Source organism: Aythya ferina (assembly GCF_964211825.1).
Source record: "Aythya ferina genome assembly, chromosome: 5".
Lineage (NCBI taxonomy): Eukaryota > Metazoa > Chordata > Aves > Anseriformes > Anatidae > Aythya > Aythya ferina.
The window spans coordinates 57,678,600-57,703,468 of record NC_140301.1 but is presented as its reverse complement, the minus strand read 5'-3'; the positions used below and the strand labels follow the sequence as shown (position 1 = coordinate 57,703,468).

At 40.6% G+C, this 24,869-nt stretch overlaps 1 protein-coding gene across 3 annotated transcripts in view; it reads left to right on the top strand.

Annotated features, from left to right (window-relative positions):
- BRF1 (BRF1 general transcription factor IIIB subunit) overlaps window positions 1–24,869 on the top strand; it is a gene marked incomplete at its 5' end in the record, with an annotated part of 169,169 nt that overhangs the window by 41,967 nt on the left and 102,333 nt on the right. For all 3 annotated transcript variants that reach the window (XM_084522788.1, XM_084522789.1, XM_084522790.1), the window contains 2 exons: window positions 102–275; window positions 24,492–24,523. In XM_084522788.1, coding sequence (XP_084378914.1) covers window positions 102–275; window positions 24,492–24,523 — 206 coding nt within the window. The remainder of the gene's footprint in view (window positions 1–101; window positions 276–24,491; window positions 24,524–24,869) is intronic.

The following is a 24,869-nucleotide window of genomic DNA, read 5'->3' as shown; positions in this document are numbered from 1 at the left end:
TCCAAAATCTACCCTCTTGGTTTTGTATTCAAACCCTACCCTGAAAAGCACTTCAGTTGCGAAGTTGTTAAGAATTTATCTTTCCTTGTTAATTTTTCTAGGAAAACGGCAGATTCACCACTTGGGAAACCAGCTTCAACTGAATCAACACTGTCTGGATACCGCCTTTAATTTTTTCAAGATGGCTGTGAGCAAGCACCTAACCCGGGGGAGAAAGATGACCCATGTAATTGCTGCATGTCTCTACCTGGTGTGCAGAACAGAAGGAACTCCTCGTATCCTTTCACGCTTGTGCAATCTGAGAGTTATCACTCGGTCCCCTAGGTAACACACCTATGATGGAGGGCAAAAAGTTCACTGTTCAAGCAGTGACAATAAAAAACATACTTTTAGCAAGTAAAGATCATTTAAAAAAAAAAAAAAGATCAGCTAGATAATTAAAAAAAAATAATAAAATTGAAAAGGTAAGTGTTTAGGATCTAATTTTATGGCTGTTGGTTTTGTATAATGAAGTGAGTGGGATATTTTCCTGTGGTTCAAGTAAAATTCTTCCCTTTCTAAATATGTAGTAGTATTTTCAAGGATCCATAAATTTATGTCTGCATACCCTTAGTAACTTAATTTCTTGTTTCTCAACATTTTCTTCTAGTGAAAAGCTGTTTTTTTCTTGTGCTTTGCTAGTTGTTTGTTTTTTTATTATTAAGGAAAAACAAAAAGTAAACCAACTGAAAATTAACCCTAAGCCTTGTGCACCGTCAGCATTAAAAACCAGATCTTAATTCCACTGGGTTTTCCAACAAGATACTTGGATATCTTTCTTTTAATGCTTGTGGGAAGGACGGTAACATGATTGAGGTTGGGGGGAAAAGACATTTGACAAATTCTGAAATTTGCTTAAAGATCATGCAGGAAGTCAATGGCTGGAGATGGCACGGGTTAGAGTTGCAAGTGAGTACTCATTGCTCTAGACATCAATATTTTTGTTTTGTAAATATTCTTTTAAATCCCTATAAACTTAAATACTGATGGGTATTCAAATTTATTTGCTTTATATATGTTTTTTATATTGTGTTGCAGTAACTGCAATTTGGAGTTTAGTATCATGAACCCAAGAGAATACAAGCAATTACTTCTGTATTATTTTAGCTGTCCTTTTCTGCTTTAAAGCAGTTTGTGCAAATCATCAGTATTCTATTTGATGTTTTTTCTAGATTGCTTGTTTTCATTCTGTATTTCTTTTAGCAGTTGAACAGCTTATTTTTCCTTTTAGGATCTGAGTTATTTTTACTTTTGAGATCTATCTTTATCTTAAAACTTGTGTTTCTGATAATGTTGTAGTCATCATGTTTATATGTTAAAAAAACAAACATTTTTGCAGGAATAATGGAATTTAAAATAAGGCTTGCCTATTACACTAATCTTTTCTAATGTATCTTGTGCAAACTTTTGAATGGTATAACTCCGTTACTGTAAAGACAGTGTTCAGCTAGAAGCATTGCCACTTTTTTATGCCCATGTCACATTTTTATATTTATAGTCATTATCTGATATTACTAAATCATAGCCTAACCATAATATACAAATCCATTTTTCCTAATTGGCAGTGATAAAAGTATTTGGAACACTGAGAGCTGTAATAGGCAAGTAGGTACATTGTAACGCAGCAGCTATCTGTGCAACAAGTATGTCTAACTCTTCTAACAAACAAACAATAATTCCGTTTTTGTTTGACATATACTTTTTTTTTTTTTTTTTTTTTAAATATTTCAGCTTCTATCTCAGTAATGTGCAAGACATACTGGTCTGGTCAACACTTAAAAAATACCTAAATTAATTTTTCCACCTTTTTTGTTAAAAATAGGTCATTTCCTATGTAATCTTGCATATAAAACGGTAGAAGTATGTTATGAATAAGACTACAAATATAGGCTCTGTATTTTTATATTAATATCCCCCAAAACTCCATCTTTACCTGCTTGGTTACTGTGTGACCTGGGAATCAAGATGTGATAGTGCGTGACTCTATGGCTCAGTTCTTTTAGTGCTGATTTTTTTTGAAATCAAACTTCATTTTGTTGTTGATATTAAGAATGTAACTGTGATCCTTTGGGAGAGTGAGTTCAGGTTCTGCCTGTGTTCTGCCGGTTTGTTTTTCTCGATTTTGTTTTAAAGTGTTTCAAGGCCAGTGTAGTGCAAAAACAAATCCCAGATTACAGATTCTGAACATTGAATCATATATTGCTTTTCTGGTTTCTTACCCTTTCATTAGAAGTTTGAAAACCTGGGAGAGACAGGTACATATTGCTGGCCTTTGAAACTAAAATACATTCGCATCTCCACAGATTAATTATGATGATCATTATCAGTGTGTTATATTTGTTTCCAGCCTAGATCTGTCAATATACAGATGTGCTATAGGAGGCAGACTTGCTCCCACAGCAAGAAAGACCAAGAGCAGGTATAGAGAATGGCAAAGTGGTGAGATGCTTTAGCAAGAACAAAGATGCATGTTCAGGGTAATAAGCCTGCAGTTGGTTTTGGTCTTGTGGAGAAATCAGTAGAGGATAGCACGTAAAGAGAAGAAATGTGATGTACAAAATATATATAGTATTTGTAACACTTTTAGGTTTATATAACACTGCTAAGAAGATTTACAGACTTCAAAATGTTCATTGTCATTGTGTTGGATGTAGAACTCTTATGAAGAAATTATTTGGGAGAAGTTTAGAAAAGGAAGTTAAAGACTTTGAACATATTTTAGAGGAAAGAGATAACACGGAAGAAGATGCAAAGAGCAGCATTTTTGGGGCTTAAAGATAATGCCATGGTTTTGGGTGGCCTGCGTGAGTGGAGTGACTGGAGTCATAGAGGCAAGAGAGATTTGATGGGAACAGATTAGCCTTTGAAATGGAAGACAATGCATTTAAAATAAATATATGTGATGGCAGAAGGAGCAAAATATGTATGTGTCCTGGGGAGTTATACTCAAATATAGCCAGGGGCTGAAGTGATGAGAAATGGTGGCGTGCACTCACCAGTGGCAGGACCAAAGGAGTGGGAAGCATTTGGAGAGGGAGAACAGGATTTAATTGTCTGCGTTGAACTCAGTTTGAGGGAATGGAATGTATTAATCTTACGTGGATATCTGCTTATTCTTTTTTTCATAATGTACATGTTGCCAGCCAGCCTCTGTGAAAATGTGAGGAAAACTCTAGCCAAGTCTGCTGGTGCAGTCGGAATTATGCCTGAATAACCTCAGTCTGAAACAGAAAAACATTAAGTTCTCCTTGTTTCTTATGTGTTGTTGAATTAATAGCAAAATGCAAAATACTCATGTAATACAAATAACAGTTTGTTTTCTTTAAGTTATAGAACTATTTTTTTCAGTTTCAAAAATGATTACAAGTACAGCTTTTATTTACAGTTCTTTGGAAAGATTAACACTTCATCTGAGATCCGAGTTCATTTTACATCAGTTGATGGCTTTTAGCTTATTTGACACAGAAACCCACAGTGCAGTAACTTTGACACGGCTTTTCCTTTACCTTGTTTATGTTACTTGTCAGTGGTAATGCTCCAAAGGAAGACGGCTCGCTAGCCATTAGCTGGATTTGGGAGGGGTTTCATCCTTTGGGCGAGCTACCTCTCAAAGCTTTAATTTATTATTCTCTTTGTAAAATGTGTCTGTGTAATCAGTGTCAGAGAAAAAGAAAAAAAAAATAAAAACCTGTATGGAGGGGTTGCTGGTTTTAAACCATCGGGTATGCCGGGGCTGAGCAGCTCTGAGCACTTCCAGCGACATCTGACTTCAGCTGGCACTGCGAGCGCTCAGGGCACTGCCGGCTAGGGCTGGTAATTTGTTTCTTGGAATAGTAACAGTCCTCAGTTGTTTCTCTTTAATGTTTTGAACAGCTTTTCCACCCCTACATATGTTTGAATGGAAACAAAGGGCTCTTTTGCTGGTCCTGCTGTTCCCGGAGGGAGAAGTTGGGAAGCGCCAGGCCGCGCTTGGAGTGGCTTCGGGCCGGGCCGCAGGCTGCGGCTGCCCCGGGGTCACCCAGAAACAATGGGAGGCTGGCTAGGGCTTTCCAGGTGGGATATCGGTTTGTTTAAATCGAGGCACATTTCATTTTGTTTGTGATCCTTTTTACTGTATGCAACTGCGATAAAAACTGTACGACTGTCCACAGTTCTGTTTGTAATATTTTCCAATGCTGCCACCTGGGCTTTTTATGAGTAACATTTTGCATGGTAAATACCTTTTATCTCCATCACCACCTTTTTTTTCCTCTTTTTTTTCCCCTTTGATGCTCTTTGGAAAATGCACCCTTAGCTGTAAACCAAATCCTGTCATACTAGACCTTAGTAAATAAAACCTTTTCCACATGAGAGGAGTCCTCACAAAGTTCCCTCACCAGCTATCTTGTGTAAATATCCCAGTGTTTGCCTGCAGAGGTAAGTTCAGGGCAGGTTTTTCCCCCTGGGCAGCCTTCTCAGCTTGATGTCCATGTTATTCAGATGGCTTCAGTGGTGTTTTGTAGTCAGAGGAAAGATGTGGGCTCCTCCCATGGTCAGTGCAGGGTAGCCAAATGAGACCTTTTCTCTGGATTGTTCACGGAGAGCCATTCTGCCAAACATTCAAGAAAAACACCTCTTAAATGTAAGCGTTGGGAGTTTAAGGCTGACAGGAGAAAGTTTGGTGCCTTGGTTTCTTGTGTGTAAACTTGTGCTGGGTTAGAAAGTGTCAGGCACTTTTCCTCCCCTGCTTCCTCTGCCCCAGAGCCACCCTTTTGTTTGAGGAAGGATCACAGAGGCAATGCAGGATGCCAGCAGGCAAGGGTTTGGGAAAAAAACCTGGGCATCTCTTCACTGAATGGGGCAGTACTTTGTTATTTCCTATTTGTCTGCAGTACTTGCACTCTATTGCCAAGCTATTTGAATGCCTCCCGGTTTAATGTGTTTATTTTCATGTCACAGTAAGGGAAGTTGAGAGTATTTATCTTCATTTTCCAGGTGCAGAACTGAAGCTAAGTGACACATTCAAAGTTACCCAGAAAATCTGAGATGGAGCAAGGAATTGGTTTCTTTTCTCCTGGATTAGGCAGTAGCCACTGAACCTTTCTTCCTTTTTGGATTTTGCAAGAGGTGTTCAGCTAATTTCCTTTAGAGCAGTGTCAGGTTCTGTTGGCTTCCATACTGTCATGGGAGGCTTTGTGCAGCCTCACCATGAGAGCCTTTGATGGATACATCTTTGTTCCCCTGCTAACACTTCAAGGTCCATCTTAGCAAGGAAAAGGGCAAGACTTCCTTCTTTATTAGAAATGAAAAATTAGATCTCCAGCAATCTGTTGACCTCTGCTAAGCTTCCAGGAAGCCAGCAGGCCCTAATGTTCCCAATTAAAAAGTTAACTTTTGAAATGAGATTTTCTTTAATCAACAAAATTTCAGAGCTCTAGTTAGGGAAGTTAATAAAAATAGTTTCTATTTCTCTTTGCTTATGGACAGTCTTTTTAGTCACTGATTTCTTGATTAAATATGATTGCGGTCAAAATGTGGTTTGCCCAAGTGTTGAATTTGACAAAGGCATAAGATATTAAAAACTGATTTTAAATTGTGTAGTTAAAAATGCATGTAATATGTACCAAAGCAAATGGCTTCATTTCACTAGACTATTTTTGTGGTAAAAGATGCTGTGGTCTTACTTCCTAGAAAGGTGCTAGGACTTAGTCTTAGAATAGCCTTGTCCACTGCACTTCAGAATGAAGTTTTAAAATTGGCAAGCTTTTTTTGTGGCTGGATTTTAATTGGGAGAGTCTCACCCTGTTAATGAAAACTTGTCACGTTAAATACAGTGCAGCTCTTGTTGTCCCATATTAGTTGCATCTGTTTCCAAAGAGCTCATATATTTTGTAGTATGTGGCTTGTGTGATTCCTTTTTGATACCATAGGTGAAAGTGCTAGAGTTATAATGAAGAAGGCCGGTATAGCAACAGAAATTTAGTTTCAGCTAAATTGAAGAGGTGCTGTTTCTAAACAGCACCTGTTTCTCTGTTTTCTCCTCTAGTTCTCCAGCATTTCCAACCCTTTCCTCCAGCCAGGGTTGGGACTGCTGGATTTCAACAGCAGGACTCATGACCTGAAGCCAGCATATCCAGTCTCCTTTTCCGTGTATTGAAGGGAAATCATATTTTTTCACTTGACAATACTGCCTCACACTTTTTTTTTTTTTTGCCATAGAGAGAGATGCAAGTACGCTTCTGAGAGGATGTTTTATGTTTGCCATTGATGGCAAGGATGGACACGTTTTCCTTTCCATGTGCTCATTTGATGTAGTATGCAGGCTTGTTCTCTCTCTGCTTTTGTCATGAATCTGAACCCATACAAAATGCTATTGAGAGATTAACTCTGTTTTGGGAGGAAAATCTGTGGCCACTGCTCTAGCTATTGCATATGGGTGCTTGTTTGAAAAGCATTGTCCACCTGCAGTCATCTGGGGCCAGTCCTCCATCTTCCAGGTGAGCCAGCTCCATTCTCATCCCCACACTGCAGGGGCTGCTCCTGGTGCTGCCCTGCGCTGCTGGACTTGTTGGGACATTCGGAGCTGCCTCACTCAAAGGTATCTTGCCAGGCAGAAGAGCCTGTGTTTCCCTTAGGCCTTGTGCCATTCCTGTCAGTCCCCTGTGAACGTCTTTGTAGTATCTAAAATGTTGCTGGGTACTTGCATTTAACGCACAGTTTTGTTCCACGTGTATCTGGTGGTTTGCAGTGTCTTTTAATGAGAATTAGCTCAGAAGAAAATGACCTGAAGCCTTTCAGACTGGTGGAATGGCTCTGCCCCAGAGGAACAGAAGCTGAGTGGTCCTCAGCTTCTCCTCTTGTCCCTCAGGGACAAAAAACAAAAAACAAAAAAAAAAAGCCAAAAACTTCACTTCTGAGTCATACCAAGTGGCAGGAAAATAAGGAGTGTGACTGGCGAACAGCGTTATCCCCCAGGGTGTCCTGCCTCTGAAAGTTATTGAAGCTTCCCAGAGGGACACCATGATTTTAAAGTGGAGATTCAGTACTTGGGTGATTTCCTTTGTTTCTTTAAGATTTTGGAAATATAAAAAGGGAAGGGAGCCTTACATTGTGGAGTGTGTCAACTCACCATCTTGCTGTGTCAATTCTCCTGCTTAATGCCCGTTATGGATGCTGCAGGGAGGGAGGGGAAAAGCTGCTGTAAGTGCAGTAGTGATAATTGACCCACTTAAGAGAGCTGCTCTAATTTCGCATGTTACAGCATCCTGGAAATTCAGATAAGAATGTTGATCTCTCCAGCTAATAGGATTTCTAAATATATCATCCAGAAGAAGCAGGAGGACTGTAATTTTGCATGTCTGTGTGTATTGAGGCTAACGTTTTGTTTAAGAACTGCACACTCTGAAAATCTGCTCTTTTATGAACTTGCTACTAATGCAGGATAGAAAAGTTGTTTGACCTCTGGGGCTGGCGGGTGCGGGGGACACCTGGTCCTGCTCTCATCAAATGCGGTGTCAAAATTCTCACAGCTTCTGTGTGGAAGAGTGACCAACTTTTTCCCCTCAGGATGCTGGCACCCAGCAGGTGGCTCAAATTGTCAACTTTTCCATAATGCAGCGTTAAACAAAGCGTCTGCAGAGACAGAGGGGGGGGACAGGGTCACAAGATGGCCTATAAAGATTACAGATTAGGCAGTTTTTGATAGTTTTGCTATTTCTGTTTTCCCCATTCAAGTGAAATTTTGAGCAGTAAAGGTCAAAATAATCCTCTTCTGAAATTTGACTGCAGAAGTCTTTTTTTTTTTTCTCTGCTTTACAGAGCAGAGTGTTTCAAGTCTGTCTCTAGGCAGTTCTTTCTCCAAGCACACTGATGGATGTGACTGCTAAAAACAGAGCTTTTGCTCGCAGTAGAGCTGTTGCACCTAGATTGTTTTAATTTTTTGCAGGTACTTTGCCCTTGCCCATCATACCTGTCCGTACTGGGACACAGCCAGCAGCCATTGTCCCTCTTGGGAAGGAAGGAACAAGCTTTGCTCTGAAAACTTCTGGATTAGGCCCACCGAAGCCTTTGTTGCTGTGGGTTTGAGTCGTGTTATGGGCAGGTAGAACAAATGCTTATTGTTTGGCAGCCCCGTGCTCTGTCACTGCGTCGGGCCTTGTGTAGCACAGAAATACTTACAGCAGAAGAACCTGGGCCAGATTTTTTATGCGTGCAATAACAGTCTGCTTAAATTCATTGCATAGTCTGCCCTCTTAGTAAGTGGCTTCCAGTTTGGGGTTTCTGAACTGAGGAGACATTCCCGTGGTGGAGGTAAAACGAGGAAAGAAACAAGAACAGGAAAGCTGTGGAGGCGTTGGCAGTAGTGGGGTACAAATGCTGGGGGCTGCAGCCCTCAGATACCAGCAGCACAGAGTGGGGGTGAGGCTTTGAAACACGGTGGCAGAGCCCCAGGAGCTAATGAGGTGAGGGAAGGCAGGGCGAGTTCTGGGTGGATAGAGGGGGTGATGGATGAGGGGAGAGAAATGTGATGGCAGAGGGGCCTCCTTCAAGTGAAACAAATACAAAGGAGGGGCGATAAGGAAGGGGATCCCACCTCTGATGTCTTTGACCTTCAGCAGTCCTTGCATGGTTGTGAAAATAAATATTTAACAATCTCTTAAAGCTTGTTTAAAGGAGGAAATGACTGGGTTGGCTCTGCTTAATTCAGAAGTTTCTCCCTGCATCTGAATTCTGCTGCTGATGTCAGCAAAAGCAGCATTATAAATGGGGAGCGTTTTGCCCTGATGGGAGTTAATACGTTGCAAACACTAGCTAAATACAAAGCGGTGTGGTGTGGCCAGTCATTGTATAGCACGTTATTGCTTTTGTCAGAGGATATGCTGGATGTGGTGAGGGATGTGGAGGAGAAGCTTCCTCTTCCTTCTCTGCACCCCCACCTTCCCCTTTTTTGAAAGGAGAAAAAAAAAAAAATGTTACCTGATGCTTTGTCTAAATAAATCCTGGTAGCAAACACGATCAATTACTGTTAATGCTTTTGATGCGTTCGCTGAAAAATATTCCTGATTGTAGCCATCACTAATGATTTCTGCATTTTAATACTTTGGAAATCAATTAGAAAATTAAATGCTCTCTTCCATTAAAATCATTTTGAAGACTGTATATTTGCATTTTAATGCAGTAAGAATGATGCCTTAGCAGGCAAATTCATATTCTTAAATAGTTTAATTAAGATAGGTAATACAAAATAGGGTAAATAAAATCCACGGAATTGAAAGCTATAAGCGCTAATATGCTCGCTGTCTGCAAATACTGCTTTAACTTGAGGTCTTCTAAAACTGTTTCTGCTTTCATCATCCTCTTAAGTCTTACACTTTTTTTTTGTCTTTCACTTCGTAATGTTTTAAGAATAAAGTAAAGGTGTATCAGAGAAACAGTGTCACCTTTTGAATTTGTTTTGGAAAAGTACAAGTCATTTTCATACTGGTCTTTCCTTCTATCTTGGAAGTAGTCCTGAGAATGATTTCTTAGATCCTAATAAAGTATAAGCCTTTTAAAAAATAGTAAAACAAACAAACAAAAAAAACTCTTCAAGAGCTCTCTTATTTCTTCAGATGTTTGTCACTAGGATTTTGTTTGCATGCTGTAATCTTCATACGCAAGCTTCATACTGGAAATGCAATCAAGGATTTCTAGCATTTTGTAATATGGCAAGTATAACTGTGAGCTGAGCCTTTCCTAACCTTCTCATTATTAGCCTGCCTTTATGGCAAGTCCGTGTCCTTCCTCAAAGGAGAAAGAGAATATCTTCTAAATTTAACTGCCAGATTGGCTCAGTATTGTTGTAAGACTGAATGATGTAATACCCAGTCACATGGTGGTATAGCTGCTATTTTCCCCCTTGAGAAAGAGAATTTTTCCATATTACTCAGTTTCAGTAGTTTGGGGAAAATGGGAGTCTTAAATGAGACCCAAACATCCAAAATCTTGATTTCTTCCAAGCTCTGCATTTGAAGCCAAATGTTCCCCATGCCTTCTTTATTTTGACTTGCTAATTGGAAATAAGATGTTGAAGATAATGTGTGCTTTGAAGCTAGTGTATTGTGTATTTTATTTAGACTTGATCCTTTAAACATTTGACAATAAAACATAAATTGCAGAGCTCTTGTCTTTAGATCAGCTGTAAGTGAATCATTTAAGTTTTCAACATCCTTCCAGTTTGGGAGAAACACAGTAGTATCAGTAATGTTTTGACTGCATGTGTTGGTAAAGTGCTATGAGATTTGCTAATCTGTGTTTTTAAATGGAGATATATAACTGTTTCTTCAATGGTGGAGCATCTTGTCTGCCAAAAATAAGATTTTATTCCTAGACAGTAGAAATCAGTGCTCTTCAAATTCTCTTTGTATTGATAAGCAGGGAGGAACGGTAAATGTATCTATAATGTAATTTCTCATACCGCATACAAATTACTAATGATGAAAAGCAAGTTTTGAAAGAGGGGAAAACCTTTTAAGTATATAAGCTGAAAAAATAATATGGTGAGAAAATGAGGCATTGAAAAGGCATATTCAGCAATGTGACATGTACTGACTGAAATACACAAATATATTACAATATATTAAAAAACAAACAAACAAACAAACAAAAAAAAAAACAACCACTCCAGAAATTGCCTCTGTCTTATTGTCAGGAGATTTTCTCACCTTTATGTGTTCTGCCATTGTGGTGGTGTTTTTTTTTCATTCTGTAATTGGTCCTTTTAACTTTTTATTGTGCTTGTAGAGAGCCTTTTGGCCTTGCAGTTTCCAAGAGGAAACAACGTTGTTATTGTCACTTCAGGTACTGTACTGTGTGGCCCCATTGTGGGACAAACAAAGAGCTGATGGTTCAGGTTAGACTGCAGAAAATTTGAGACATTGCCTGAACGCGCTGGTTTGTGAAGAAATTACCACTGTGCCCTTACTTTGCAAGGATTTTGTCCCCTTTTAGCTAACTTGCATTAAGAACACAGTTTATTCATTTTCTCCCTAATGAAGCCATGCCTTCGGAGTAATGAAGTTCTGCCTGTTCAGCTCCAAAGGTTGTGAGGCTGTAGATGCTCTTTTCTGTGACTTTTCCTGTTGGGCAAAAAGGCTGGGCAGTGCACTGAGAATATTTCCATTTGAAATGTGCTGTTGAAATTACCAGTGGGCCATCCTTCATCTTCAGGGAGCTGAGGGAAAAGTCATAAAATAATTGTAAGTTATTACCAAGGAAGTTTTTTGAAGAAACATATGGAGTTTTCAGCTGCTGGGTCTCAGTTGGTACCTGACACTGGAGAACATCCTATTCTGTACTTATCTGGAGTTGAAAGTTTGGGTTTCCCATGTGAGTGCCATTACCTTCTGCAGGATCTAAGTTAAATTTTCTTTTCTATATGACAATTTCTGGTCCTTAAAGGATTAGTCTTCTAGGGAATGCAACAGATGGACTACATCTGTGCTGCTGTTTCTTAGGGACTCCCAAATCACTGCATTCTTACTGCATCTGGAGGACCCAGTTCATTGCCAATAATTACTTCCAGTGCATATTCAGATAACACTTTTCTCAGCTGAAAAATACTTCTGTATACTTTCAGTATTATATTTATCCATCTCTGCATCTCTACTGTGGCAAAGGAAAAAAAACTCAAGTATTTGTTGCTACTCTATTCATTCCCCAGTCCTGGAACTGATGGCTTCATCGTTTCAGCTGTTTCTTGAAGTCATTCAGTGATGAAACAAGGGTGCTCCAGTCCTTGTTTTTTTGCTGATAATGTTGGCAGCCCTCCCAGTGGAGCTGTAAGCAAGTCACTTTCCTACTGTTGCAACTGGAAAAGTTGGGAGCACGATCAAGAGCCAAGAATGTTGGCTGAGGAGTTGCAGCATCCAGAAGCAGAGGACAGTGTCAAAAACAGAAGCTGTAAAAAATATTGCTTGAAAAAAGTATTTGTTCACAAGAATCCCTCCCACCAACGTATTCAGAGGGCTCTAGGGTGGAAGGGAAGAGAAAATAGAGATTTTTCCATCAGTTTCCTAGCAGACAGAGACGGTGGGATGCATACAGGGAAATGCTTACATAGGCAATGTATTTGAAACTTAGAAAATGCAGAAGAGACAATGCCTGTGCTCTCTGTAGGATCACAGAATAATTTAGATTGGAGGGGGCCTCTGGAGATCATCTGCTCCAATTCTCCACTCACATCCTCATTAGATCACTGAAGCCCTACTCAAGCTGAGTTTTGGTCGTCTCTAATGACGGACATATCCTACTCTCTCTGGACTATGTATTGCAGTGTTTTGCTCGCTTCATGGTAAATATTTTTCTTCCTAGTATCTAATCAGATTTTGCCTTGCTGCAACTTGCATCAGTTGCCTTTTGTTCTGTCACCGTGTCCAAGAAGAATCTGGCTCAGTCTTCTCTGCACACCATCGTGAGGTAAAGACAGTGCTTGGTCTTTCTTGATGGAAGAGTGTGCTGCTTACTCCTGCTCCCCTTGTCCATGGGGACCTCTATATCCTTTTCTGTGAGCTGTTCAGAGCCGGTCAGTCCCCACCTGCACTGTAGCAAGGGGTTGTAATGCCTCAGGCAGAAGACTTCTTAAATTCAAAGGCAGATGCAGTGCCTGCCAGCCCTGTTCTCCAAGTCGCAAAGGTTCCTCTGAACTTGGCTTTTATAATGACCTCCCTCCTGGTGCACTGACTGCTTCCCCAGCATGATGGCATTGCAGACCTGCCTGCGGTGCCTTCTGCCTTGGCGTCTCCTTCTGAGTGAAGACAGCTTGGCCCCGAGGGGTGCCTGGAGTAACTGTCTGCAAGCTGGGCTTTGTACCACTCGTCACAGCCCTTGGAGCCTGGCAGCCCAGCCAATTCTGTGCTTACCTCACAGATCTCAATCGTAATGTCTCAGCAGTTTGGCTTTGAGCACTGTGGCAGGCCATGTCTTCATGTCCCCCATGCCATCAGCCAGGTTGCCACCTGAACTTCATGGGTTGGTAACACCGCGCCTGTGGCGCCTCTGCGCTGCCCTCCTCAGTCGTTCTGTTTTTTGGCCAGTCCTGCACAGAGACCATCTCATCTCTCTTCTGGTGGGCAACACAGGGGCAGGTGCTTGCTGATTTTTGGGGCTGGTGCCTGAAGGCCCTCCCAGAGCAGCAGCAGGCCGGGGTTCACTCCCTGAGGGGCGTCAAGGCTGAGGGAGCGGTCTGGGCCTGGCCATGGCCCTTCTCCTTCTGAAGCTGTGGGTGCTGTGCAAGCCCAAGCACCACAGCTGTGGGGCGAGGAGGAGAGCAAAGAGGAAGCTTTTCTAGGTGAATGGTCAGGCTTTTTGGCTGAGAGGGTGCATACTTTTCTCTCAGGTTGTTCCTCTGTTTTTTTTAATGTATTTATTATGTAAGATTGTGATGACCCAATACATAAGCAGTTCTGGCAGCAGGGCTGTAACTCCAGTTTGCTCCCTCCTAGCTGAGGGGTAAAATTTGCAGTGCTAAGTGGAGGAGGTCGGCATTACAATCCTCATCTCCCAATATCAGAGCAAGGGAGGCACAGAGGTGAAGCCAAGTGTCTTGCTCAGCAGGGCAGTACCATGGTGCAGACACATGTCCCTTGGGCACCCAGCAGCACGCTGCCTCCCAAAACATCAGAGTCCTGTCCCTGCACACTGTTCCTTTTTGTGATTTCATGAAGACCCTGGAATATACCTTTCCAACCATATTTTTAGCTAAAATTGTGACAAAGAGCAGGTTCTGAAGGCTCACTGGTGCTGTTGTGCTGAGCTTATCAGAAGTCTGCGCTGAATTTGTACGTCTTGGCAGTAGGGGGAAAGAAGTTATCATTTTTCTTGAAAGCTCTGCAAATATGACAAAATCAGCAAGCAGCTGTAAACACGGGACCCACAATAGCACTCTCAGTTGTTGTTCGGAGCAGAGATGTATTTTAGGCGCTTGCAGCCAGCGTGCTGCAGAATGTTATTTGAAATTACACTGCTTGGTTACAATAAAAATGCTGCAAGACTGTGTGAAAGGAGTCTAAAGAGATCTTTCCCAGCATATCGCTGGCAGTTTTTATTTTCCCAGAGGCAGATGATATGTACATCACTACTGATTTTTTTTTTTTTTCTGGCGAAGAATTCCAGCAGCTGAGATAAGTTTACAGCTTCTTAAAACTGATAATGAAAGAGCAGCCTCTGTGCTGTAAGGGAGACATGAGATAAGTGCTTGCCATTGCTACGGCATTCAGAAGATAATACAGGGATAAAAGTTAAAATGACACTTGAAGAAAATATTCCTCGTTTTCCATCTTGATTAAAACCATTTAATGAAGGTTGTTAACTTTTAAGAATGTGAGAAATGGCATTTGCAAGTAAATTACCTTCAGTGTGTTCGCTAACTGGTTCTGTGCAGCATTGTACTGAGATGCTGTGGGAGTTCCTGTTTAAGCGAAGTAAATATTGACAGTAATGTCAACAGAACTGCAATATCCATGACAAGTAGAGAATTGCAGCAGACTGCTTACTGAGGATTTGAATTTTCAGTAGGACATTTGTATGTGTATTCTGGCCACTTCCAGCCCTGCTCTCCCCACCCCATGCCTCACCCCAAAAGTGTTTTCCTTTTGCTCCTTAAGGATCCCTTCATAAACATGAGTAACCCAATAACAAGGAGTTGACTCTTGCTTTACCTTTTTAAAACACTTGGTACGTGTATGTTCAAAGTGATGTTAGTAAATTGGTGCAAAACTCAAATTTTAAACTGAATAAAGGGTTGCGGCAGGGTTAATACAAGAGCTCCTTAGCTATGTGTTTTGGATAACAGATCTGTGGAAATTAGAACTGGCATACTTGGGGGTGAATATCCGATATGCATTGCATCTATTTTCATCATAAGGAACTCAGTATGTAACTTAGCTCTTAAGCCCTCGTTGCATGTTTTGGACAGGTGGGCAAATTTGCATAACCCACCAGTTATATTAAAGCACTGCATTAAGGCAGGGTATAGCCTGGGTCTCTCAAGGGCAAGGAGATGGTCTGAAAAATAATGATTGACCATAAAGCTAACTAATGGTAGATTACACCAAAAATACAGTTGACAGCTTCTTTTCTCTGACCCTTTGGAGATACTTGGGAGCCCCAGAGTGAAAATGTTTATTATAATAGTAAGATAATTAAGAAGATTTAAGCATTTTATCTTAAAGGAAGGGAGAACTATTTTTTATTATTTTTTTTAGATATAAAAACCATAAGATAGAAGGATAAAATGTGTTTTGCAGTGCATTGGGAGCACTGGAAACAGAAACCCAGTGTCCTGAACCACAGCCCAGCGTCCCTCTGGGCTATGCCTTTCATTTTCTTGGGGAAAACTGATTCCAAAGGAGAAACTTCTATTTTCCCAGCCTTTCATATAGATAAAGTGGAAAGTGTATCAAATGCCTGTGACTGTATTTTCCCAGCTGAATAGATCATCATGAAGATTTACTGTAGTAATTGAACTCTCTGAAAAGTTAGCTACCTTAAAATCTCAGATATGTTGTCTTTCTGCCCTGATATGTGAACTCCTCCCTCCACCTGCAGTGTTATACTTGCTCAAGGACCAAATTTAATCTTGTTTTGGGGACAACTTTTCAAGACATAAATTTGCTTTAAATTTAAAATCTGGTGTTTTATGTCCTTGAAGGGGAATGTGTCATGCTGAGAACTGTATCCATTTCAAAGCGTGATGAATCGCTTGTCCCTTACCCTGAAAGGTACTTTAAAACTATAAAATACCAATTTTAAGTTAGGAAAACTATTAAGTTGTTGGTGGTGGTTGTTTTTTTTCCCCCTCCTCCTTCATCTTTTTCTTCTTGAGCCCTGGCTCGCAGGAAGTGAAGATATCTTCTCACCCTGACCGTGACAGCTAGTGGTAATCTCTCCTTTGTGCATTGCTGGGAAGTAGAAGTGAAGACAAGGTTGCATATCATGTCTTGTCACAGGTTGGTCAATTCAAACACACTAACTCTCTTGCCAGTGTTTGCTGCTGCATCCCAAGATACCTGGCAAGCTGTCTGAGGAAGTAACATGAGTTTTCTGCCCACACACTTCCAAATAAATGTCCCTCAGATACTCTTACAGCAGTAGTCTAAAGCATAACCTGTGCAAAATGCCTTAAGCTTTATTTGGCAAAATGCTTTTTTTAGTAACTCATTTGGGATAAGCTGTTATTTATGAACTGCAATGCAAGTCTGATTTAGAAAACATAAATTCTTAATGAGATAGCAAATTGTGTACACCTCTGTGCTGTTACTACTTACGTAGGTTTCTCCTACGGCTAATGGTCTGATGTAGGATTTTTTTTATGTTTAGTGTAGGCATTTCTTAAAGTGAAAGCATGGGTTGAGACTTCCCCAACCCATTGATACAATGCATCAGTTGAGCTCCATGTTTTTGGTTTGTTTTATTGAAAGGTGTCTAAACCAGAGCGCTTTGTGGAGTTCAGCCAGCGTAAAAGTGGCATGTTGTACTGACTTCCAAGCGAGGCTGATAAAGTAGCGCTGAACACCTAGCTTACAGCTCCGTGTTGTTTTTAAGACGTGTTCCAAAGGCAGGTGGGTGATTGGAGCAGTGCCTTTAATCAGACGTGCTTTGAGCACTAATTAAGTTTGGTGGCGTTTGTGGAAGTGTTGCCACGTCCATGCCCTAGCAGGGAGCTGGCCACGTGCACAAAGCCACCACGATCGCTGTTTCCCACCAGATCTCTGTGGATTTGGGTAACTGGGAGTGCAGAGCATCCTCACCCCCCAAGAGTGGGGGTTGCTGGCCAACAGGAATATGCTGCTGTGGGACACGTGTGCCTCTCCTACCTGCTTTCTGAATCCAAGGGCACCCTTTGGTGCAGTTTTGGTGATTGAAAGGGGCTCCTGCAGGCATGTGCCCGCCTGCAACTGCTACAGAAGGGCTTGGGACAGCTTTATTCCATCACTGTGTTACGTGATACAGGTTGATGTGATCCTATTAAAGGCCTTTTACAAGGGGAACCTGAACACAACCAACTGCTGGACTTTCTACCAAAGGCCATTAAGGAGTCAGCAGCCTCAGAATGGCAAGGATGCAATTAATTTCTGTTTAAAGCCGTGCTCTTATTTTTTAAAATAAAGCCTCCAGCGTCAGAAACATCTTGCTGAGTGGCGGTGTTTTACATGTGAGATATTGGATAATGCATGTGCATGGATAAATCAAGTTCATTGATAGTGGCAGGAGAGCAGTGTTTGAGATTCTGGGCAAACTCCGCTGTGTCCCAGCGCAGTTGTACAGCAGCTGCCGCGCTCCCATCCCTGCAAAATTCTGTTGAGCTAATTCTCCCAGGAGCAGTTAATACCAGTGCATTAGACTCAGCGTGGGCATGAAAGGAAAGATGTAACGCTTGGCTTCTAGCATGGAAAATGTAAAACATTCTGCACCGATACAATTTGGTTTTGTTCTAGTTTAACAGAGCAGGGCAATGGTACATTTCTAAAGGTAGAGCTGGGCGTTACCATGTGTACACCAGAGCAATACTACGATGAATTTTGGCACGGGAATTGTGTATGTGCCTAAAACAAAGGTGTTAGCCAGCTTCACAAAATCGTGATATACTATAAAGCAGTTATTCTGCAGACTTCTGCTCCTTATTTGTTTTAAGGTTTCTCTTTCAGATAAGGTGGGGCGTTGTGTTTTGGAGCCAGCCGGGGAGGACTCTGCAAACAGCATTACTTGAAAGAGAAATTGGAGAAGGTGGGCCGGGTGACGGGGAGATTGGCTGGGGCTGCAGTTGGGATGAATGCTTTGAGCCAGGGTGAGCTGGCGCGGCTTCAGAAAGAAATCATCGAGCTCTGCCCTTGGCTGGGTGTTCCTCCCCCAGTCCGTCCCCTGCCCTGTATCAGCCCAGGTGTTTGTGCAGTTATGTGTGAACTGGGGGGGAGTTAATCCAGTTGAAAACAGGCCCAAAAAAAAAAAAGGGAGGGGAGTGTATTTATATCAGACAGTTCCCTCGGCTGGTGTGCCCTATTGCTGCACAAACAGCAGTCCAGGGAAAGGGGTGGTGACAAGTAACAATCAAGCCAGTTGGAGCAAGGCTGAGATTATTCTCTTTGTTTGTGGTGGTGTCAAGTGCCAGACAAACCATAGCCTTATCTTTTATCCCCTCCGCCTCCCCCAAATCTTTCCAAACACTTCCATTTGGACTTTTCTGAACAGCAGAGTGTAAAGGCTCACGGCAGCTCTGGTTTTCCTTTGCCACTGCTGGGCAGGGAATGATTTTCTCTGCTCCTTTCTTCCACTTTTCTGTCTGCCAGCTGCAAGCTTACCTGCCACGTGCTGTGCTGAATACCTGATTGTCAGCTCAGAGTAATTCTTCCAAATCTTACATTTTGTGAAATTTCTTTCAGTGTTGGTACAAGTCATAACCTTTATAGACTCTGGATACAGGGAAAAGAGAAGACTAAACTGCTTTACTTTTAGCTAAATCATTACTATTGTCCTCCTTCCTGGCTGCTTTTTTATGTCCTCCTATTACTAAATGGCCATTCTGTGCAGGGTTTTTGGACTGTGCAGCTTCATACCTGCTTATGTGCTTGAACTTTCTTCAGACTCACGATGTTTTCTGCAGTGATTTTTCCTATTTACTATTTCTTTTTCTCCTGCAGCCTCAGCTCTGCTCCTTTCGTGGTGCCATTCTCCTGTTCTTGTCTGCCAGCTCCACTCTTCTTTTAACCTGCTTCTCCTACCAACCTCACCGGTGCTTGTTCAGGGGAAGGGGTCTCTTTCTTCTTGGGAGACTTTTTGTTTTTTGACTGTAGCCAACTGTTTGTACATCGTCACGTCACCCAGGTTATAGATCAACTTGTCTCTAAAACCTTTAAAATTAATATTTACACTTTCATACTATGCCTTAATTTTCTTTTCCTAAAGTGTACTAACTAGATTATCTCTCAGTGCCAGAGTTCACATATTCCTTGTGTAGTTTATCCGTCTAATGTCCTGAATAATTGAGGGTTGACAAACATTTTAGGATAATCTTTTACTTTTTTGGTTGTGTTGCGCTGTGAATAAATTTACATGTGACTATGTAAATACTTTGTAATATCACACAAAGCAGGTTACCTACTTGAAGTCAGTAACACTAGGACTAGAGCCGAGCTGGAGCTCTTTGAAGACTATTCTCTAAGGGAAGCATTTGGAAAAGTGCTGAACGCTCACTGAATATTCAGCTAGCCTGGCATGCTTTTGAAAACGGTACTGTAAAGGGGGATGTGTCTGAAGACAATTATTAAGAAAAGCTACAGCATTAATTTTGTAAAGGCTGAACTGTACGTGCATCAGGGAGCTGGAAGTTTAATGTAGCTTGCAGGCGGTGGATTCATCCCGTCTCACTGGTGGTGGCGCCGAAGTCAGCAGCCCAGTTGCCCTAGATTTTGTCTGCAATCGCTGGGGATAGAGGAGGAGAAAGAGAATTGGTGTCAGAGGCTAATTCAGATCCTAGGTGAGCCAGAAAGCTACTTTTCTCCCCATTTCACTTACTGCTAAAATGGGGCAGGCTGAATGCAGCCCGAAATGTCTGTCTCCTTTTTAATAGATCTGCCTAGGTGGCTGTGCAGCGCTGAATTACCACCGCTGACTTTGTTGTAACTATTAAGATAAAGGTGTTCCACGCACTAAAAGGGAGCAGCTATGGGAGAAACACTGATTGACCTGGGGAAGGAGTCTGGCAGCGCTTTTTGTCCTTAACAACTAGGGATTTTAGGATATAGTTTTATGGCATGCAGACCTGCAGTTATGTGAAAAGAAGAACAAAAGGAAGAACCCATACAGACCAAAATCTAGCCCTTTTTTTTTTCTCATGCATTGATCTGCACATAAATAAAGATGGCTTTTTATGAAAATGGCATTAGGAATGTTTTTAAGTGCTGTCTTTATACTCAAGTGCAGACTGTGCTGTGCAGTCTTGTTCTTTGCACAGACAGAATTGCAAGCTTAGGAAACTTCAGAAACTGTCTCCATAGGATTTCGGCCTCAAGGCAAAGCGTTATTAGAGTTATGAGAAATGAGTTTTCTACAAAAGAATTGGCTTTTGTTATTATTTTCTAATCCTGTTAGTTCAACGAAGTTAGGAAGAGAAATGTTTACTTAAAACAATTAGTGCTGTCGGTCAGTTTTAATTAATTGCTAATTAAAATGGCAAAAGTTTGTAAAGCAGCAGACATGTAATTGCGATAAGTCATAATCAGACATGGCTAGCTGTATGAAAATATGGAAGGACAAGGATGTTGATGGAAAGGGTGATGGAAAATTAGGTTCAGGGCCAGGCAAATGCAGTCACTAATTTTTTTTTCCCTGATATCACTGTACTTCTTTGTCCACCCACTTTTATCTTATCTGCATATGTTTGTTATTGTAAGTGCTGCTGGGAAGTTCATGTCTCTTACATAGTGTATTCAAAACTGTAAATAATTAGTTTTATTTAGAATTTGAAGGGGGAAAAATTAACATTCAGAACTTCTTGTTTGCTTTCCAGTCACCTTTCTTATTAAACTTTGCCTTTTTTGTTTGGTTGTTTGCTGCCAGCTGAAATGTTCTTGTTGAATACAGAGAGAATTCAAATTTAATTATTTTATATACCTAGTGGATCTGTGAGGAGTTTTTTGTTAGAAGCAGAAAGCATTTTAGCTTCAAACAAAGAAGGTGGAGCTTCATCAGTGGACAGCACAGGATTTAGGGACGTCACATTTCTGCTGAGTAGCTTGCAGTCATGATTCCTTGGCATTAAACTTTCTGGGCTGTGACAGATTTTGTAGTACGCTTGTAAAAAAAAAAAAAAAAAAAAAAAAAAGTTTAGAGGGTAACGTAAGAAAACTTTAAAAATAAAATAAACACCATGACCCCCAGATAAACCCCAAAAGAGAATGCAAAACACAAAGCCCCACCAACCAAACCCAGACTCTGCCTTCTCCATGCTGTGCATACGTGCCTGTATCTCCCAAGCATGACAGGGCAAGTAGTGCAAGATCCTTGACACACTAAAATTGACACAGTAAAACCCCACAAAATTGTTTGAGGGTTTCCTGATTACTGTAGACTTTGTCAAACATTAAAACCAAGACGTTTTTAGGAGGGGCACAGTTATTCCTGCATTTCTGTACATGACTTTGTCAAATGGCAGTTTTGCCTCCTGCTTAATGATACCCAAAACCTAGGGGATTTTTCTCCATATAAGTACTTCAGAATTGCTGGAATACATAAAATGTGGGCCTGTCTAAAGGACAAATGCATTCTTGTTTTGGTATTTGGGGTTTTAGGTTTCCGGTAGTATTCATTTCATCATGAACTTTTGTTTCCTCTGGTGCTGAGAATGAGATCATTATTGCTGTGATTCATTGTGCTCTCACATTATCCCCAGATTACCAGATTATAAAGGCAGAAAGGGAGTGCTGTGACCACTCAGACTGACCTCTTGCATCATGTTGGTCAAAGGATTCCCTTGAATTAAATCTTTTGAAGTTAAGCCTTTAGACTCCTCTCGTTTTGATTTTAAAGTTTCCATGTGATGGACAATCAGTTGCATACCTTGGTGAAATTAGCTAAAAATAGCAAAAGAAAAGCAGCTGAAACCATTAAAACTTTTTAAAAATAAAATAAAATTGGGTGCATTTATAACCTTGCCCCCCTTGTGTTTATATTCTGTCATTTTGCATGTGTGTATCTGCAATATCGGTAGCTTTCTGTCCCTTTGAGAACTTTCCTGTGTGCTAGCAGGCTCCATATGTAAAATTATCATTGTTTTCTTTTGGCTTCAAAGAAAACATTTATCTTAGGGTTGTATAATTTTTGAATACATATTAAGTATTATCTGCTGCTTTCAGCTGTTGTGTGTTCTCCTGAACTGTTCCAGCTCTGAAAAGGAGTTTAAAAACAACAGCCTGTTTTTACAACTACTTCCTGCTGATAATTGTGCTCACAATATTCATAGTAAAGGCCAACCCGTTGCTACTGCATGACTCAAGTTTCCCCTTCGCTTTTGCTTCGCCGTAGCAACTGCATACACATCGAATCATTGAGAGGGATTGCTGGAGGCTACCTTAAATGAAATCCAGAAATGCCACATTTTTACGGTGACCTTTGCTTTTACAGTTTCAGTGGACACTTGAACTAACTTCTCTACGGAGCAAAGCAACTGCATGCTAAAGCATCTGTAGTGTAGCTCCAAATTGTCTCAGAGTTGCCTGAACCCTGCAAGTGAATTTCCCAACTTCTTAGCTCTCATTTGTTGTCCCTACAGCTGCATGCATGTTCTGTGTTTCTCCTTACTTAGACAAAAAGGGGGATTTGATTTTTCTTACAGTAATAAAATCTGGGCACTTGTAGTGTGTTATTAAGTTTAGCTCTTCCACCAAGGTGTTTTTAGCAGTTTGAGGAGGATGAAGATGACTTTGCTGCACACAGTTCATAACTCTAATAGAAATGCCTAGGTTAGAAATGTAGCTTTCTCTTTCACCTGAGATCTGCATTAGCCTCTGGCAGTGATTCTCTATCTGCAGTGGCAGTAGGCAGCCTCAAGGGCAACATGTCTGCCCATTTTGGTGTTTCAGGAACCCGTAAGCTGCTTTTTTTCTGGTTTCTTTATGTATTTCTTTATTTCCCCCCCTAAATAGTGATGAAGTCTATCAAATAGAAGTAATAACTTTCAGTTATCTCAGTGGTGAAAGTATTTCCAAGTGGGCATATTACAACCAGACACTTCAAGTCAGTAACGAGCCAAGAATGTTTTTAGGTCTAGAGTATTTCTCAAGCATAAAATTGGTGATGTCTTTCTAGATCTGTTTGAGGAGCTGTCAAGAGCTGTGGTTGCTTGGCAGATTCGTTACTAAACTCATTCGGTTTCTTTTTTCTCACCACTTTGACCAAAAAGCTGCACTGAATTCCGTATTGCTCTGCGTAGATTTCTAAGCTCCATTTCTTACAGACTGGTTTAGTTAGCAATTCCCATACTGTCTTAAAATTTAAGATTACTTTGAAATCTTGCATAATGTTATTTAATAAATTTGGGATTTTTTCAGAGACTTGGTGAGGTCTTACCTAATAAATTATCCAAACAGACCTACTGTGTGTTTTTTAATGCTGACAACTTCCACCAAATATTATTAACATAATGTATTGAATTTTGTAGCGAATTTGGAATGCTAAGTTCCTATAATTTTAAATGCAAACTAAGGATAGAAATGCTCAAGGATAAATATTTTTAGTGAGACAAATGTGTATGCATAAACTGACTCTATTAGCTGAATTAGTCTTCTTCCATGGCTGATACTTAGGAGAAGTTTGTCCTCCAACAATACCTTAAAAACAACATACGCTAATATTTGTATTATAGTGGTGTACCAAACTAGACTGATGTCCCTCTATTTCTTAATACTCAATTTCTTCACACATTGTTACATACAAAAATTTGCATATACCTCTGCATACGTGTTTCCTTTGCCTTCCTCTGTCTCTCATATGTTTTACTTTGACACTGCTTTTAATGGCAATACCGGAACTCCTTTCTGACTGGTAAAGGAGTGGCCGATGGATCGAGCCTGTGATTGTTGCTTTGCTATCAGCGACAGGGCTACCTTTGCACTTTAAGCTTAATGTTTGTTTGGGTTTGGTTTTAGGTGTTATTAAGACAATGCATTTCTAAATGTGCTTACTTTCAGTAAAATCCGGTGGTAACTTGTGGTTTTGGCTTGTTTTTGGTCTGTTGGAAGTCTCAAATGTGCTCATAAGGTATAGTAAATGGTGACCTGGTCTTTTAGTTGTAACAATATAGGATTACAGTGAACTCAGTGGTTGGACCAGATGATCTTGAAGTTGTTTTTTTTTCCAACCTTAATGATTCAATGATTCAAAGATAACAGCTGATTGCCCTAGTCAGAAGAACGAGTAGCCAAAGTGGCTTTCTGTTCCTAAATCTTTGGCAAGTCATGGTAGATGAAGGCAAAAAAAAAAAAAAAAGCATTGCCATTTTCCTAGTTCGCTCTTCCAACTGTTTTTCAGTGCAATGGGATCCCTGACTCTTGAGCTAGCAAAGGAGATGGATGATCTTTATACTCCTGAAGTGGGAAAGTATTTATCTCATTACTAATATCATTGTTACTGTTTTCTTCCTAGGCTACAATATATGGTGAGTATTTGTAAGTCATACAAGGTATTGGCTTTTCTTTCAGACCATCACATTACACAGGCAGCTTGTGCAAGAACTGCAGGAAGTGCAGGCAGGAGTTTTTGGGCAGCTGGCCTGTTAGCTGGGTGCTGGCTCTTAGCAGAAGCACTGCATCCACGCACCTCACCTGCATTTGGTTTATGCTGCAGTTTAACCTGGGTTTGTTTCTTCCTTGTTTGGGTTGCTCGTGACACTTAGAAATGCTGTCACAGTCAACAAGAGTGTGTATTCCTTGACTTCTTCACAGACATGTTACTTGACCTCAGTGATCTTCTCCAGGTATTGTATCTATTTTTGTTTGAAACTTTTGCTGAATTGTTAAACTTTGATTAATTTCAAGTGAGGAGCTGTCAGCATGGGCTATTTGGGATGTTTTAATTTCTCTGTAAAAATTCTAGTTTGGAAAATCACTGGGTTTGTAGTTCAGTAATTGTTCAATGAAATTATTATTTTTTTTCTTTTAACGTTGCAAAGTATCAAGAGTTAGCATGATGCTTTCTTCAGGATTCAGTGGCACAAAGTTACACATTTTTAAAAAAAACAGTTGTTGAAGTTCTAACTTTTTTGTAGGTAATATGGTGTAAATGGATTAGTGCACTAAAGTGACGTGTTTTATAAAATGTGT